Source organism: Scyliorhinus canicula, chromosome 7 (assembly GCF_902713615.1).
Source record: "Scyliorhinus canicula chromosome 7, sScyCan1.1, whole genome shotgun sequence".
Lineage (NCBI taxonomy): Eukaryota > Metazoa > Chordata > Chondrichthyes > Carcharhiniformes > Scyliorhinidae > Scyliorhinus > Scyliorhinus canicula.
In genome coordinates, this window is record NC_052152.1 from 41,405,440 (window position 1) to 41,421,165 (window position 15,726).

The 15,726-nt window shown below is 48.1% G+C and overlaps 1 protein-coding gene across 1 annotated transcript in view; it reads right to left on the minus strand.

The window, feature by feature from the left end:
• LOC119969076 (tyrosine-protein phosphatase non-receptor type substrate 1-like) overlaps nt 1-15,726 on the minus strand; it is a 164,100-nt gene that overhangs the window by 8,223 nt on the left and 140,151 nt on the right. Inside the window, exons 6-7 of the mRNA XM_038802278.1 lie at nt 4,821-4,930; nt 3,777-3,899 (exon numbers count right to left, since the gene is read on the minus strand). Coding sequence (XP_038658206.1) covers nt 3,777-3,899; nt 4,821-4,930 — 233 coding nt within the window. The remainder of the gene's footprint in view (nt 1-3,776; nt 3,900-4,820; nt 4,931-15,726) is intronic.

Consider the following 15,726-nt stretch of genomic DNA (forward strand, 5'->3'; position numbering starts at 1 on the left):
CTTCATTACAGGAACAATAGGGGTTGCCCAGTCATTAGTAGTGGTGGGTTTTACGACTCCTGTATCCACAAGTCTCATTAGTTCAGATTCTCCCTTTGGATGTATGACGTAGGGTACTGCGCTAGCCTTGAGACTCTTAGGCTGACTGTTTTGCTCGATCTTTAAAGACACTTCTATTCCTTTAATGAGTGTGTCCTCAAATATACTGTTGTATTTTTCTAAGATGGTCTGTAAATCCATCTTTGAATTAATTAAGCTGTTCACAGCACTCTAGTTCAATTTTATTTTTTCCAGCCGGTGCTGCCAAAGAGAACTGGAAAATGTCCTCGGACAACATGTGGTGGCAGCTCCGCAGTTTGCCCACTTAACTCTACTTTGACTATGATGCATCTTCTTAGAGGCACTATTTCCTCGATGTAGGTCCTCAGGATGACATCTGGTTGAACCAGATTCCAGAGTAAATTAAAAATTTTGCTTCCAATAGTACTTAGGAGTGCAGGGACCATGATATCTTCTGAAATCTCATTGGCTAGCATATAATAGTGGAATCTCTCTGCTTACGATTTCCAGCTTTCTGAGTTTTCCCCAATTGAATCCACCTTGCCAAATGTTCCCGCCATTTCTCAGCCATATTGAAATGCTGTCACAACTCCCCTTATATTAATGCTGTAGTTAATGATGATGTAGAGATGCCAGCATTGGATTGGGGTGGGCACAGTATGAAGTCTTACAACACCAGGTTAAAATCCAACAGGTTTGTTTCTAATCACTAGGTTTCGAAGCACAGCTCATTCATCAGGTGAGTGAAGAGGTGGGTTCTACAAACACATATAGACAAAGTCAATGATGCAAGACAATACTGTGAGTGTGAGTATTTGTAAGTAATTAAGTCTTTACAGGTCCAGATGGAGCCTCAACAATATTGCAGCGTTGGGCACTGCTGTTAGTTGCTTACAACTATTATTTTCATCACCCACCTGGAATACAAAATGCTGACACAGATGTAGTAAGTTGTCTGCCCCTACCTAAGAGCATTCTACCAGTACAAGAGGAGATTATTTCAACTCTAAGTCATTTGGAGATGGGTGGAGAAATGGCAGATAGAGTTTAATCTGGACAAATGTGAGGTAATGCATTTTGGAAGGTAGGGAATATACAGTGAATGGTATAAGCCTTAAGAGTATTGACAGTCAGAGAGATCTAGGCGTACAGGTCCACAGGTCATTGAAAGGGGCAACACAGGTAGGAAGGTAGTCAAGAAGACATACGGCATGCTTGCCTTCATTGGCCAGGGCATTGAGTATAAAAATTGGCAAGTCATGTTGCAGCTGTATAGAACCTTAGTTCGGCTACTACACTTGGAGTATAGTGTTCAATTCTGGTCGCCATACTACCAGAAAGATGTGGAGGCTTTGGAGAGGGTGCAGAAGAGATTTACCAGGATGTTGCCTGGTGTGGAGGGCATTAGCTATGAGAAGAGGTTGGAGAAATGCGGTTTGTTCTCACTGGAACGAAGGAGGTTGAGGGGCGACCTGATAGAGGTCTACAAAATTATGAGGGGCAGAGACAGAGTGGATAGTCAGAGGCTTTTTCCCAGGGTAGACGGGTCAATTACTAGGGGGCATAGGTTTAAGGTGCGAGGGGCAAGGTTTAGAGGAGATGTATGAGGCAAGTTTTTTTTACACAGAGGGTAGTGGGTGCCTGGAACTCGCTGCCGGAGGAGGTGGTGAAGCAGGGACGATAGTGACGTTTAAGGAGCATCTTGACAAATACATGAATAGGATGGGAATAGAGGGATACGGACCCCGGAAGTGTAGAAGATTTTAGTTTCGACGGGCAGCATGGTCAGCGCAGGCTTGGAGGGCCGAAGGGCCTGTTCCTGTGCTGTACTTTTCTTTGTTCTTTGTAAACTTCCTAGACACCCTGCCAGTGTCCCTGTGGCACCTCCGCAGCTGGACACAAAAGAGACCCTATTCTTTCAAAGATTAAACGAATGATACAGTCTGACTGGTGTACAAGAAGGCTGAGGCCCTCCTTCACTCATCAAGACGAGTTAATGGGTGAAGATGGTGTGATTCTCTGGGGATCATGGGTTGTCATCCCGCCTCAAGCTAGGAGCCTCTCCTTCAATACCTATATCTAATATCAACATTTGACTGGAGACATGTTTCGCACAAAAGTAAATAATCAGTCCCTCCATCAAACTTTGTAAACCTCCACCAAACTTTGTAAACCTCCACATAGTAGTTACTCAATTTTATTCTATCAATAAAATGCTGGCAGCTGTTATATACGTGTGTTGTTTGTTGTGTTTTTGCATGGCCAATTTAAGAGTTTAGTCACTTGAGACCGCTGGGTTTGTGGATTGACAAATTAGGCCATTCAGAGGAAATGATTAACAATATAAGTCTAAAGACAGCATTATATATAATCATTTCAATGCAATTTGCTGCAAAAGAGGCTTCTCAACTTGAAGCAGGCACTAGGATCCATAAACTGGCTGCCACCCAGAGAAAGTCTACCTAGCAATAGGCATGTCATAACTGCAAATAAACGGGTCATTCCCAGGCTGATTGCTGGGGCAAGGATAGTTAATGTAAAAATTGTTGTAAAACTGGCTACCAGACAAGAACTTGCTGGAGTCAACCAGTTTCTCCAAAGAAGAACATTCAAATAAAACACAATAGACTTGAAGGAAGAAACAAAACGAATTCAACTAAGAAAATTCACAATGTGGAAGAAACAAATAACTGAGGCCTCATGCCAGCTTGGCATAGAGGTTGTCAATTCGGAGAATTGGATACCAATCAACCTGGGCGGCCTGGTTTTTGGTCATATTTCTCCCAAATCCTCATTGAACAATCAGGTTTATGGACAGGGGCTATTGGCCCAGCCGACTCTGAAAAATGAACGGGCTTGATTATACCCAGCTCTTCCCATCTCTTTTAACTCTGCTTCAACCGTCTGGTGCAATGCGTATAGCACATGCTTGGTCCAAAAGAACTTGGGTGTTGAATCCAGATTGACATGTATCTTAGCTTTTACACCCTTAATTCAGCCCAATTTTTCATGGAAGACATCTTCCGACTTCCACAAGACATCTTGGAGAATGCCGTCAGCTATTTTGAAGATTTACAGCCAGTTGAGCCTAATCTTCTGCAACCAGTCGCTTCCCTACAGGCTAGGTCTATGTCCTTGCCAAAGATAAATTGGCCCCCTGCCCTCTGTAGGTTACTGTTCTCAAGATCTTCAAAATCTGTGGTTTGGCTGCAGAACGCTTTAATCATAAAGACTGTGTTCCTGCACATAGATATTGGAAGGCCCGCTCACCCACTACAGTCACCAAAGCCCTGGTGTCGACTTCCATTTTAAAGAATCTACCATTTGCCCTGAAGACTATTTCAATTGGAGCTGCTTTACTCAATTGGGCTGCATTCAACTGATGCAACAAATTCTCTTCTCCATATCTCCTCCACTATGATCAGTGGTGCTGTGGACTGCTGCTGCTGTCTTTTTTTTCGCGTGCAATGCCTCGAGTGGCAACATGCTTGAATGTGCCCCTTTCAGTTGCAATGGAAGCACACAAACTCCGGAACGTGGCATGTCTCCTGGGGATGGTCCCTCTCCCCCTCAACGATAGCAGCCCACCTCTGATTCAGATTGCCGCCCTGATTTCTTCCTGCTCCTTGCTTTCCAGCCCTGCCCGTGGACTGTGTCTGACACTGCGCTGTGCCTGTTGATCCTGCCACAAATCTCATGGCTATACCACCCCATACTTGGTTAACACCCCCTTCAGGTGAGATTTGAATCTCAGTGGTGCTTTTTCCAGTGTACTCTGTTATCTGAGCTATCTCGATCACTTTCTCCAACGTAATTGTGGTCTCCACCAGAGGTTTCTTCTGTAAATTGAAGTTATGGATCCCACAAGCCAGCTGGGTCACGCGTTAACCACGACTGTCAGATGCGATCGAACGCGTCGGCAATTTGGTGGCTTGAGATATATACTGGAGGCATCCAGTAATAAACAAAGGGGCTTATTGATGAAAGGCAAATGCAGTACGATAACAGACACAGAACACTTTGCAAGACTTTACACTTCAGCTCCCTGGCCCATACTGCTTGGGCTCCTGTTCCCCATTGGCTGGCAATTGGCCCTGAGCGGTGACATGGTCAGTGGAGCTTCCCCCCTTCAAGGGGCCATTCTACCACAAGACCTCACAAAGAACAAAATGAAAAAAGATCAATCATGTGTCAATGTCATTCCACTGGGTACAATTTTCTTCATTGGCTGGTTCCTTTAGTTCCTTTGACCTCCTGATGAAATAATAATCACCTACAAAATCTCAATGAAGGGCAAACGTCAAAATTCTAAATAAAGTTATAATGAACAACATGATTCTAAGCTGACCAATTGCATTCAACATTTGGTCATCTCTTTTTATGATTACCTATTGATCCAGTTCATTGAGAATTGAGTATGATGAATGATTGAACTAATGGGTCCATAGGGACACGTTTCATTTCTTGGGTTATTCCCTACAGGGACCATGGACCAGAGCGCACACCTCTTTCAAGTAGAGCATTAATTTATGGGATTAGGAGAATTTAATTTGGATGGAATACAATCCAAAATCTATCGAAAGAAGCAATACCACAAAAAAGATCTGGAAGAGGGATGTAATAAATGAGTTTTAAATGGTACAATTGGAAGAAGTTAACATTTTGTACAGTGGCAATGCCCACCTGGTCCCAGAAGAAAGCTGGTGACTCAGCAGACACCACACATACTTCATAAAATGGCAATAAATGAAGGTACTTACATGCAGTCTGAAATACAAAATAAATACTGCCATCACAATCAATGTTGCTGTAGCAAGGATGGTGACTCTTAGAACTATTGCCCATGTACTTCTTCTGCTATCCTTTTCATCTGTGAAGAGTTATTGAGAAGGCATAATATGACTTACCCATCGATAGGCAGACATTGAAATAATACCATTTCATTATCAGCGTGTTGTCTTTAATGGAGGTTTGTTTTTAACCCTAACACATATTGGGATATAATGAATTTTTATTTTCTCCACTCAATAAATCAATGTTTAGAATTATAGTGAAAACAGAAAATTCTGGAAAATCCCTGCAGCTCTCACAGCGTCTGTGGAGAGAGAAACAAAGTTGACTTTTGAAGCTTGTTTAACTCTTCTTCAAAGCTGAAGAGAGGTAAAAATATGACGGGTTTTATGCTGTTGAAAATAAGGTGGGGAGAAAAATATGGTCTGAAGTTGGTGAACTGTCCAGAAGGCTTATCTGTTGTTTAAGTTCAGGGGGGGAGACGGGTTGGGGCAGGGTGGGGCGGGGGGGGGGGAGCGGGGTGGGACACCCCACAAGGGCAGGGCACCCTGGGCCTGATCCCCAGCATGGGAAAAAAATCTTGCCTGGCATCTTAGCATTGCCAACCTGACACCGCAGCCAACTGGGATGTGCCACATGGGCACCCTGGCAGTGCCAGACTGGCACCCAGATTGTACTGTCAGCATGCCAGTGTCAAGGTGCCCAGGTTGCACCAGCAGTGCCAGGATACCACCCTGTCACGAAATCAAGCACCCAGGGGCCTGCAATCGCCTGGCAGACTCTTCTAAGTGCCATCCCATTTGTGGGGACCAGTACTGAACAGCGCTCACCTAAAGTCTCCAAAGCGAAGGGGTTAGATTCCAAAGCCTCAGGTAGATTAGGTGATATACCTTCAATTCACAGTGAGGCAGAGAGAGCGAGTGAACAGTATGCTTTATTAGTCATGAACATGCCTAGCCAGAGTCAGTAGGTGAATGCCGCCAACAAGAGGCCGGCCTATATATGGCCCCAGTGTGGACGGAGCCAGAGGCAGAGCCATACCGGAGTTACAGTACGGTACCTGGAAGCAGTTCATATCACTACTTCCAGGTCATAGGCCACAGGTTATGGTATCATGCATGCATTATGGTGAATACATTCATCACATTCCCTCCCTGTTAAAAAAATCAAGTCCAGTGGGGGTGACGTGCAGTCATTACATATTCAGTCTATCTGGAGGCCGGATCGTTCTCTTCGACCTCCGCAGTTCTGGCAGTGCGGCGGGCACAGTTGCCGCAGGTGTATTCCGATTGATGGAAGGGAGGGGCCCTTTGAAGTCAATGCTTGGGCGCTCAAAGGGCCGGGAGGCCTTTACCAGGTGGGCCTTGTCTGGCTGGTAGAAGTGCTGTTTGCACTGCACGCCGACTTGGCAATCCCTGGTCATGGCCTTGACCTCCTCGGTGGAGAAGGGCAGATTGCGGGCCTTAATGAGGTGGGTAAGCCGGGTGACCCCCGGATAGCCCGAAGTCAGTCATCTTGCGCGCTGGCGCATGTGCCGCGGGACAGGGCATCTGGGGGCTCATTGAGCTTCCCAGGACGGTACTTGATATTGTAGTTGTAGGTGGAGAGTTCGATCCTCCACCTCAAGATTTTATCATTTTTAATTTTGCCCCGTTGTGCATTGTCAAACGTGAAGGCAACCGATCGTTGGTCGGTGACGTGGGTGAACCACCTACCAGCTAAGTAGTGCCTCCAGTGCTGCCATGCTTCCACTATGGTTTGTGCTTCCTTCTCGACCGAGGGGTGTTGAATTTCGGAAGTGTGGAGGGTCCTAGAGAAGAATACTACTGGCCTGCCCGCCTGGTTGAGTGTAGCGGCCAGTGCGACGTCTGACGTGTCGCTCTCTACCTGAAAAGGGATGGACTCATCCACCGCGTGCATTGCGGCCTTGGTGATATCGGCCTTGATGCAGCTGAAGGCCGCGTGGGCCTCATCCGTCAGGGGAAAAGTGGTTGTTTGAATAAGTGGGAGGGCTTTGTCCGCATCGTTGGGAACCCACTGGGCGTAGTAGGAGAACAATCCCAGGAATTGATTTAGGGCCTTAAGGCTGTGGGGAGGGGGGAGTTTTCTGAGGGGTCGCATACGGACGGGGTTGGGCCATAGGACTCTGTTCTCTATGAAATAGCCGAGGATGGCTAGTCGGGTAATACGGAAGACATATTTTTCTTTGTTGTATGTGAGATTGAGGGATTGGGCGGCCTGGAGGAACCTCTGGAGGTTGGGGTCATGGTCCTGCTGGTCATGGCCACAGATGGTCACATTGTCCAAGTACAGGTATTTAGCCCACAAACCGTCCACCATTCTGTCCATCGTTCTCTGAAAGACCGAGACCCGTTCGTGACGCCGAAGGGGACTCTGAGGAAGTGGAAGAGCCGGCCGGCTACCTCGAAAGCAGTGTACTGGCGCTCTTCCGGGCGGATTGGGAGCTGGTGGTAGGCTGACTTCAGATCGACTGTGGAGAACACACGGTACTGTGCGATCTGGTTGACCATCTCCGCTGTGCGGGGGAGAGGGTACGCATCTAGTTGCGTGAATCAGTTAATTGTCTGGCTGTAGTCCACATCCATCCGATTCTTTTCCCCGGTCCGGACGACCACCACTTGCGCTCTCCAGGGCCGGTTGCTGGCCTCGACGATCCCTTCACTCAACAGTCGCTGGACCTCCGACTTGATAAACATCATGTCCAGCGAACTATACCCCCTGCTCCTGGTGGCGACGGGCTTACAGTCAGGGGTGAGATTCGCAAAGAGTGAAGGAGGGGAGACCTTGAGGGTTGCGAGACTGCACACTGTGAGGGGGGGGCAAGGGTCCGCCGAACTGTAGGGTCAGGCTTCGGTGGTTACATTGAAAGTCCAATCCAAGCAGTAGGGGGGCGCAGAGGTGGGGCAGGACGTAGAGCTTAAAACGAGTGTACTCTGCGCCCTGCATCGTGAGATTGGCGATACAGTACCCCCGGATCTGAACCAAATGGGACCCGGAGGCGAGGGAGATTGTTTAGGAGGCTGGGTAGGTGTGGAGGGAGCAGCGCCTTACCGTGTAGGGGTGGACAAAGCTCTCCGTTCTCCCAGAGTCGAAAAGACAGGGGGTCTCGTGCCCGTTTGCCCTGACGACCATCATGGAGTTCTTCAGCTGTTTTGGCTGCGACTGGTCGAGGGTGACTGCGCCCAGCTGCGGGTAGTCTGTGTGATCGGTGGAGTCACAAGATGGCAGCCCCCATGAGTCGCACGTATCAGTCGGTTGCACGTGTCAGTCGGTGCTGGGGCCGGCAACCAAGATGGTGGCCCCCACAAGTCGCACGTGCTGATGACGCATATGACGGGAGCATTCCGGGCAGAAACGCAGCCGCATTGCGGGGTCTTTGGGGCTGTGAGTCCATGGGCCGGGCCTGGTGCATTTTCGATTTCTGGGCCTTAGGCCGGTCCAGACAGACTCCAGCGAAGTGCCCCTTTTTCCCACAATCGCTACACGTCGCTGTGCGGGCTGGGCAGCGCTGCCGGGGGTGTTGGCCCTGGCCGCAGAAGTAGCACTGCGGTTCCCCGGGCTGGGCTGGCAGACGCGCGGCACAGGCCTGCGATGTAGTCGGGTCCGACGAGGGCTGCGATGAGGGTGTCCACGAGGGGTTCGCCAGGCCCACGGGGAACACGTTGAGGTTCTGGTAGGCCACCTCTAGCGAGGTTGCTAGTTTTACCGTTTTCTGCAGGTCGGAGGTCCAGTTTTCCAGCAGGCGCTGCCTGATGTAGTGCGAGCAGACCCCCGCCACGTAGGTGTCCCGGATCTGTGAGTTCATGTGTTCCTCCGCCGTCACATCTCGATAGCTGCAGTTCCTCGTGAGTAGGGTCAGTGTTTCGAGATACTCGTCTCACGATTCTCCGGCGCGTTGACGGCAAGAAGTGAGGAGGTGTCTGGCGAACACCTAATTTATGGGCTTCACAAAGTGTGCCTTGAGAGTTGCGACCGCCATCTTGTACGTGGCCGCTTTCCCGATCATTACTGAGATTCGATGGCTCACCCGGGCGTGGAGGAGTCGCAGTTTGAGAGTCTCTGAGGGAGGCGTTGTGGAGGAGTCGAGGTAGGCCTCGAAGCATCAGAGCCAACGTTCGATTATTTCCTTGGCTTCGGACGTGCGGGCGTCGAGTTCGAGCCTGTCTGGCTTTAGAGCGGCTTCCATAGTGCTGTCTATGACTAATAAATGGATATACTTCAATTCACAGTGAGGCAGAGAGAGCGAGTGAACAGTAGGCTTTATTAGTCATGAACTTGCCTAGCCAGAGTCAGTAGTACAAATGAATGCCGCCCACAAGAGGCCGGCCTATATATGGCCCCGGTGTGGGCGGGGCCAGAGGCGGAGCCATACCAGGGTTACAGTACAGTACCTGGAAGCAGTTCATTTCACCACTTCCAGGTCATAGGTCACAGGTTATGGTATCATGCATGCATTATGGTGAATACATTCACCACATTAGATGAGCGCATATTAGAGTGAGACTCTAATATGCAGATTTGCCAAATACTGATCCAACCCACAATGGCAGAATCCAGATCGTGACGTCTTGCGAGATCCCATTAGATCTCGTGAGGCATGACGAGCAAATGCCAGAAGAAACCTCTCCCAGCATCTACCGGCCTTGGGAATCTGGGCATGTGGCCAGTAAATCGCACCCTATCACTCCCTGTTTTCTCATTATCTCCCTTTTTAAATAGTAGGGTTGCATTAACTACCCTCCAATCAGTAGGATCTGTTCCAGAGTCTATAGAATCCTGGAAGGTGCATCCACTATTTCTTGGGCCACTTCCTTAAGTAATTTGGGATGTAGATTATCAGGCCCTGGGGATTTATCAGCCTTTAATCCCAACAGTTTCCCTTTCACCATTTCCCTACTAACGCTGATTTTTTTCAGTTCCCCTCTCACTAAACTCTGTGTTCCCCAACATTCCTGGCACATTATTTTGTGTCCTCTTTTGTGAAGACAGAACCAAAGTATGTATTTAGTTGGTCAGCCATTGCATTGTTCCCTAATTATAAATTCCTTTGTTTCTGACTGTCAGGGAGCTATATTTGCCTTCACCAATATTTTTCTCTTCACGTACCCATACAATCTTTTACAGTCAATTTTTATGTTCCCGCAAGTTTACTCTCGTGTTGTATTTTCCCCTTCTTAATTAATCCCTTTGTCCTCCTTTAGCTGAATTCTAAATTGCCCCCAGTCCTCAGGGCTTTTTCTTCTGGCCAATTTGTATGGGTCTTCCTTGGATCTAATATTATATCTAATTTCCATAGTCTGGCCAACTTTTCTGTTTTATTTTTGCACCAGACAGGAATGAACAATTTCTGCAGGTCCCCCATGTGCTTTTGAATGTTTGCTATTGCCTATCCACTGTCATCCCTTTAAGTAGTGTTCCCCAATCCATCATAGCCAACTCGTACCTCAGACCATCATAGTTTCCTTCATTTAGATTCGGGGCCCTCGTCTCTGAATCAACTATGTCGCTCTCCACCTTGACAAAGTATTTTATAATATGATGGTTGCTCATCCCCAAGGGGCCCAGCACAACTTTAAAAATGTAATTTATGGAACGTGGGTGTCACTGGCTAAACCAGCATTTATTGCCTATCCCTAGTTACTCTTCAGAAGGTGGATGGTGAGTTGCGTCCTTGAACTGTTGCAGTCCCTGAGGTGTAGGTACATCCACTGTGCTGTTAGGGAAGCCCAATTCCAGCATTTTGACCCAGCAACAGTGAAGGAATGGCAATACATTTCCAAGTCAGGATGCTGAGTGACTTGGAGGGGAACCGACAGGTGGTTGTGTTCCCAGTTATCTGTTGCTTTTGTCCGACTAGATGATAACAGTCATGGATTTCAAAGGTGCTGCCTCAGGAACGTGATTTCCTGCAGTGCATCTTTTAAATGGTAAATGCTGCTGCTGCTACTGATCATCGGTAGTGGAGCAATTGAATGTTTGTGGAAGGGAGAGCTGTCAAGCAGGCTGCTTTGTCCTGAATGGTGTCAAGCTTCTTTAGTATTGTTGGATCTGCACTCACCCAGACAAGTGAAGAATATTCTATTGGACTCCTGTATTGTGCCTTGTAGATAGTGGACAGGCTTAGGAGGGTCAGGAGGTGAGTTCCTTTGACCTGCTCTGGTAGCAACAATATTTATTTGGAAAGTCCAGTTCAGTTTCTGATCAATGGTAACCCCCAGGCTCCTGATAGTGGGGGATCCAGCAATGGTAATGCCATTGAATGTCAAGGGGTGATGGTTAGATCTTCTTGTGTTGGAGATGGTCATTGTCTGGCACTTGTGTGGCACAAATCTTACTTACCACTTGTCAGCCCAAGCCTGGATATTGTCTCCCCAGACACTGAAGCAGTTTGCGAATGGTGCTGAACATTGTGCAATCATCTGCAAACATTCCCATTTCTGATGTTATGATGGAAGGAAGGAATTAATGAAGCAGCTGAAGACTGTTAGGCCCAGGGCACTGCCTACAGTGATTATTAGAGCTGAGATGATTGACCTCCATCCATCACAACCATCTTCCTCACTATTGCATTAATTTCCTCTTTATTTATTTTAACATTTTTCCAATTAAGGGGCAATTTAGTGTGGCTAATACAACTACACTGCACATCTTTGGGCTGTGGGGGTGAGACCCACACAGGCATGGGGAGAATGTGCAAACTCCAGATGGGCAGTCACCCGGGGCCTGGTTCGTAGCCGGGTCTTCGGCACCGTGAGGCAGCAGTGATAGCCACTGCGTCACCATGCCACCCAATTTCCTCTTTAACCAGCAGTGCAACCCCACTGCTTTTTGATTTTTATCTGTGCTTCCTAAAGACTGAATACCCTTGGAGGTTCAATTCCCATCCTTGGTCACCCTGCATCCATGTGTCTCTGTAAGCCCAACTATATCATACACGTTTGCATCTATTTGCACAATTAATTCATCCACTTTATTGCGAATGCTTTGTGCATTAAGGCACAGAGCCTTGAGGCTTGTCTTTTTTTTTTAATTTTAGAGTACCCAATTCATTTTTTCCAATTAAGGGGTAATTTAGTGTGGCCAATCCACCAACCTGCACATCTTTGGGTTGTGGGGGCAAAACCCACGCAAACACGGGGAGAATGTGCAAACTCCACACGGACAGTGACCCAGGAACGGGATCGAACCTGGGACCTTGGTGCCATGAGGCAGCGGTGGTAACCACTGCACCACCGTGCTGCCCCGAGTCTTGTCTTTTTAATATTCCTTGTCCCATTTCCATTATTTTTCATCTGGCCCTGTTGCTTCTAACCCTTGATTTATCTGCCTGTCATCTTTCCTTTTCATCTTTCTGTCTTTTGTCCTTGTCCATATTTCCCCCTCCTCTGACACCTTGCATAGGTTCCCATCCCCCTGCCATTTATATTCAAACTCACCCCAACCACTCTAGCAAATTCTCTGCTAGGGCATCAGTCGCAGTCCTGCCCAGGTGTAACCCATCCAATTTTCACTGTTTCCATCTCCCCCCCAGATCTGAAACCCTCTCATACCATCTCTTCAGCCACACAGGAGCTGGTTTAGCACATGGCTAAACCGCTGGCTTTGAAAGCAGACCAAGCACAGTGGCAAGCATGGTTTGATTCCCATACCAGCCTCCCTGAACAGGTGCCGGAATGTGGTGATTAGGGGCTTTTCACAGTAACTTCATTGAAGCCTAATTGTGACAATAAGCGATTTCTTCTTCTTCTTATATTGATCTGATATATCCTACTATGTCTGCTCTAACTAGCACGTGGCACTGGTAGTAACCCTGATATCACTACCATTAAGGTCTTTTCAACTTGCTCCCTAAGTCCCGATGTTCTGCTTATAGGACATCATCCTGTTTTTTTTCTTACCATGTCTCTGTTGGTAGAGTTGAGAAATCGCAAAGGTAAAAAGACCCTGATGGGAGTTATGTACAGGCTATCTAGCAGTAGTCAGGATGTGGGGAAGAAAATAAATCAGGAGATAGAAAAGGCATGTAAAAAGGCAACATTAAGAATAGTCGGGTGGCCAAGAATCAGGGGAAAATGGACGGGAATCGGGGGAAGGTAGCCGGGGGGGGAGGGCTACGGGTTCGTTATGGGGGTTTGTTTGCATGATTTTACGCTTATTTATTTTTCTTGTTAATTTATTGTTTTTGTATTGGAGGGGAGGGGTTACTGTTTTTCTCTGTTGTGATAAAATTTGTTGTTGAAAAGTTGAATAAAAATTATTCCAAACAAAATGGAAGGACAAAGTCGCAAGCGACAGTCTGATGGCAAGCTAAGGCCCAAAACCAAATTGTAAATAAATGCCTATAAACATGTGCCTCGGCCATATTGGGGAATGTAAAATATGTATGCCGGTTAAAGGGGGCGGCCACAGTTGTTATTATGAAGATGCTTACCTTCTTTAGGGACTTCTACGAGGAACTGTACCGGTCAGAACCTCCGATGGGGAGAGGTGGGATGGAGAGCTTCATGAACAGGCTACGGTTCCCAAGGGTTCAAGAGGAGCTGGTAGAGGGGCTGGGGGCGCCGATAGAGTTGGAGGAGCTAGTCAGGGGGATTGGACAAATGCAGTCAGGTAAGGCGCCGGGGCCGGACGGGTTCCCGGTGGAATTTTATAAAAAGTATGCGGATCTGGTGGGCCCCCTGTTGGTGCGAGCTTTCAATGAGGCATGGGAGGGGGGGGGGGGGCTTTGCCCCCGACGATGTCACGGGCACTGATCTCTCTGATCCTAAAGCGGGATAAGGACCCCTTGCAGTGTGGATCATACAGGCCTATCTCGCTCCTCAATGTTGACGCTAAGTTGCTGGCGAAGATCCTGGCCACCAGGATAGAGGACTGTGTGCCAGGGGTGATACACGAGGATCAGACAGGATTTGTCAAGGGACGGCAGCTCAACACGAATGTGCGGAGACTGCTAAATGTTATTATGATGCCGGCAGTGGAGGGGGAGGCGGAGACAGTGGTGGCGCTGGATGCGGAGAAAGCGTTTGATAAAGTTGAGTGGGGGTACCTGTGGGAGGTGCTGGAGCGGTTCGGATTCGGGGAGGGATTCATCAAATGGGTGAGGCTGCTCTACGCGGCTCCGATGGCAAGTGTAGTTACCAATGAAAGGAGATCGGAGTACTTTAGGCTCTACCGTGGGACCAGGCAGGGGTGCCCCCCTTGCTCTTTGCACTGGCGATTGAACCTTTGGCTATGGCGTTGAGGGAGTCAGGGAGATGGAGGGGTCTGGTGCGGGGTGGGGAGGAACATCGTGTATCGCTGTACGCGGACGACCTGCTGTTGCATGTGGCGGACCCAGAAGGGGGAATGCAGGGGGTGATGGAGCTGTTAGCGGAATTTGGGGGCTTCTCGGGCTATAAGTTAAATTTAGGCAAGAGTGAGGTATTTGTAGTACACCCGGGTGATCAGGAGGAGGGAATTGGGAGACTCCCATTTAAGAGGGCAGTGAAGAGTTTCAGATACCTGGGGGTGCAGGTGGCCAGGAGTTGGGGGACTGTCCATAAGCTTAATTTTACCAGGCTGGTGGAGCAGATGGAGGAGGAATTTAAAAGGTGGGACATGGTGCCGCTATCGTTGGCGGGTAGAGTGCAGTCCGTCAAAATGACGGTTCTCCCGAGGTTCTAGATAGATAGATAGAGAAATACAGCACAGAACAGGCCCTTCGGCCCACGATGTTGCGCCGAACTTTTGTCCTAGGTTAATCATAGAATTTTGGACAATTTGTCATGGCCAATCCACCCAACCTGCACATCTTTGGACTGTGGGAGGAAACCGGAGTACCCGGAGGAAACCCACGCAGTCACGGGGAGGATGTGCAGACTCCACACAGACAGTGACCCAAGTCGAAATCGAACTTGGGACCCTGGAGCTGTGAAGCAATTGTGCTATCCACAATGCTACCGTGCTGCCCTTAAGAAGTTAACCTACACTCCCTTATTCTACCCTAATCCAAGTACCTATCCAATAGCCGCTTGAAGGTCCATAAATTTTCCGACTCAACTACTACCACAGGCAGTGCATTCCATGCCCCCACTACTCTCTGGGTAAAGAACCTACCTCTGACATCCCCTCTATATCTTCCACCATTTATCTTAAATTTATGTCCCCTTGTAATGGTGTGTTCCACCCGGGGAAAAAGTCTCTGACTATCTACTCTATCTATTCCCCTGATCATCTTATAAACCTCTATCAAGTCGCCCCTCATCCTTCTCCGTTCCAATGAGAAAAGGCCCAGCACCCTCAATCTTTCCTCGTATGACCTACTCTCCATTCCAGGCAACATCCTGGTAAATCTCCTCTGCACCTTTTCCAAAGCTTCCACATCCTTCCTAAAATGAGGTGACCAGAACTGCACACAGTACTCCAAATGTGGCCTGACCAAGGTTTTGTACAGCTGCATCATCACCTCACGGCTCTTAAATTCAATCCCTCTGCTAATGAACGCTAGCACACCATAGGCCTTCTTCACAGCTCTATCCACTTGAGTGGCAACTTTCAAAGAACAATGAACATAGACCCCAAGATCTCTCTGCTCCTCCACATTGCCAAGAACCCTACCATTAACCCTGTATTCCGCATTCAGATTTGTCCTTCCAAAATGGACAACCTCACACTTGTCAGGGTTAAACTCCATCTGCCACTTCTCAGCCCAGCTCTGCATTCTATCTATGTCTCTTTGAAGCCGACAACAGCCCTCCTCACTATCCACAACTCCACCAATCTTCGTATCATCTGCAAATTTACTGACCCACCCTTCAACTCCCTCATCCAAGTCGTTAATGAAAATCACAAACAGCAGAGGACCCAGAACTGATC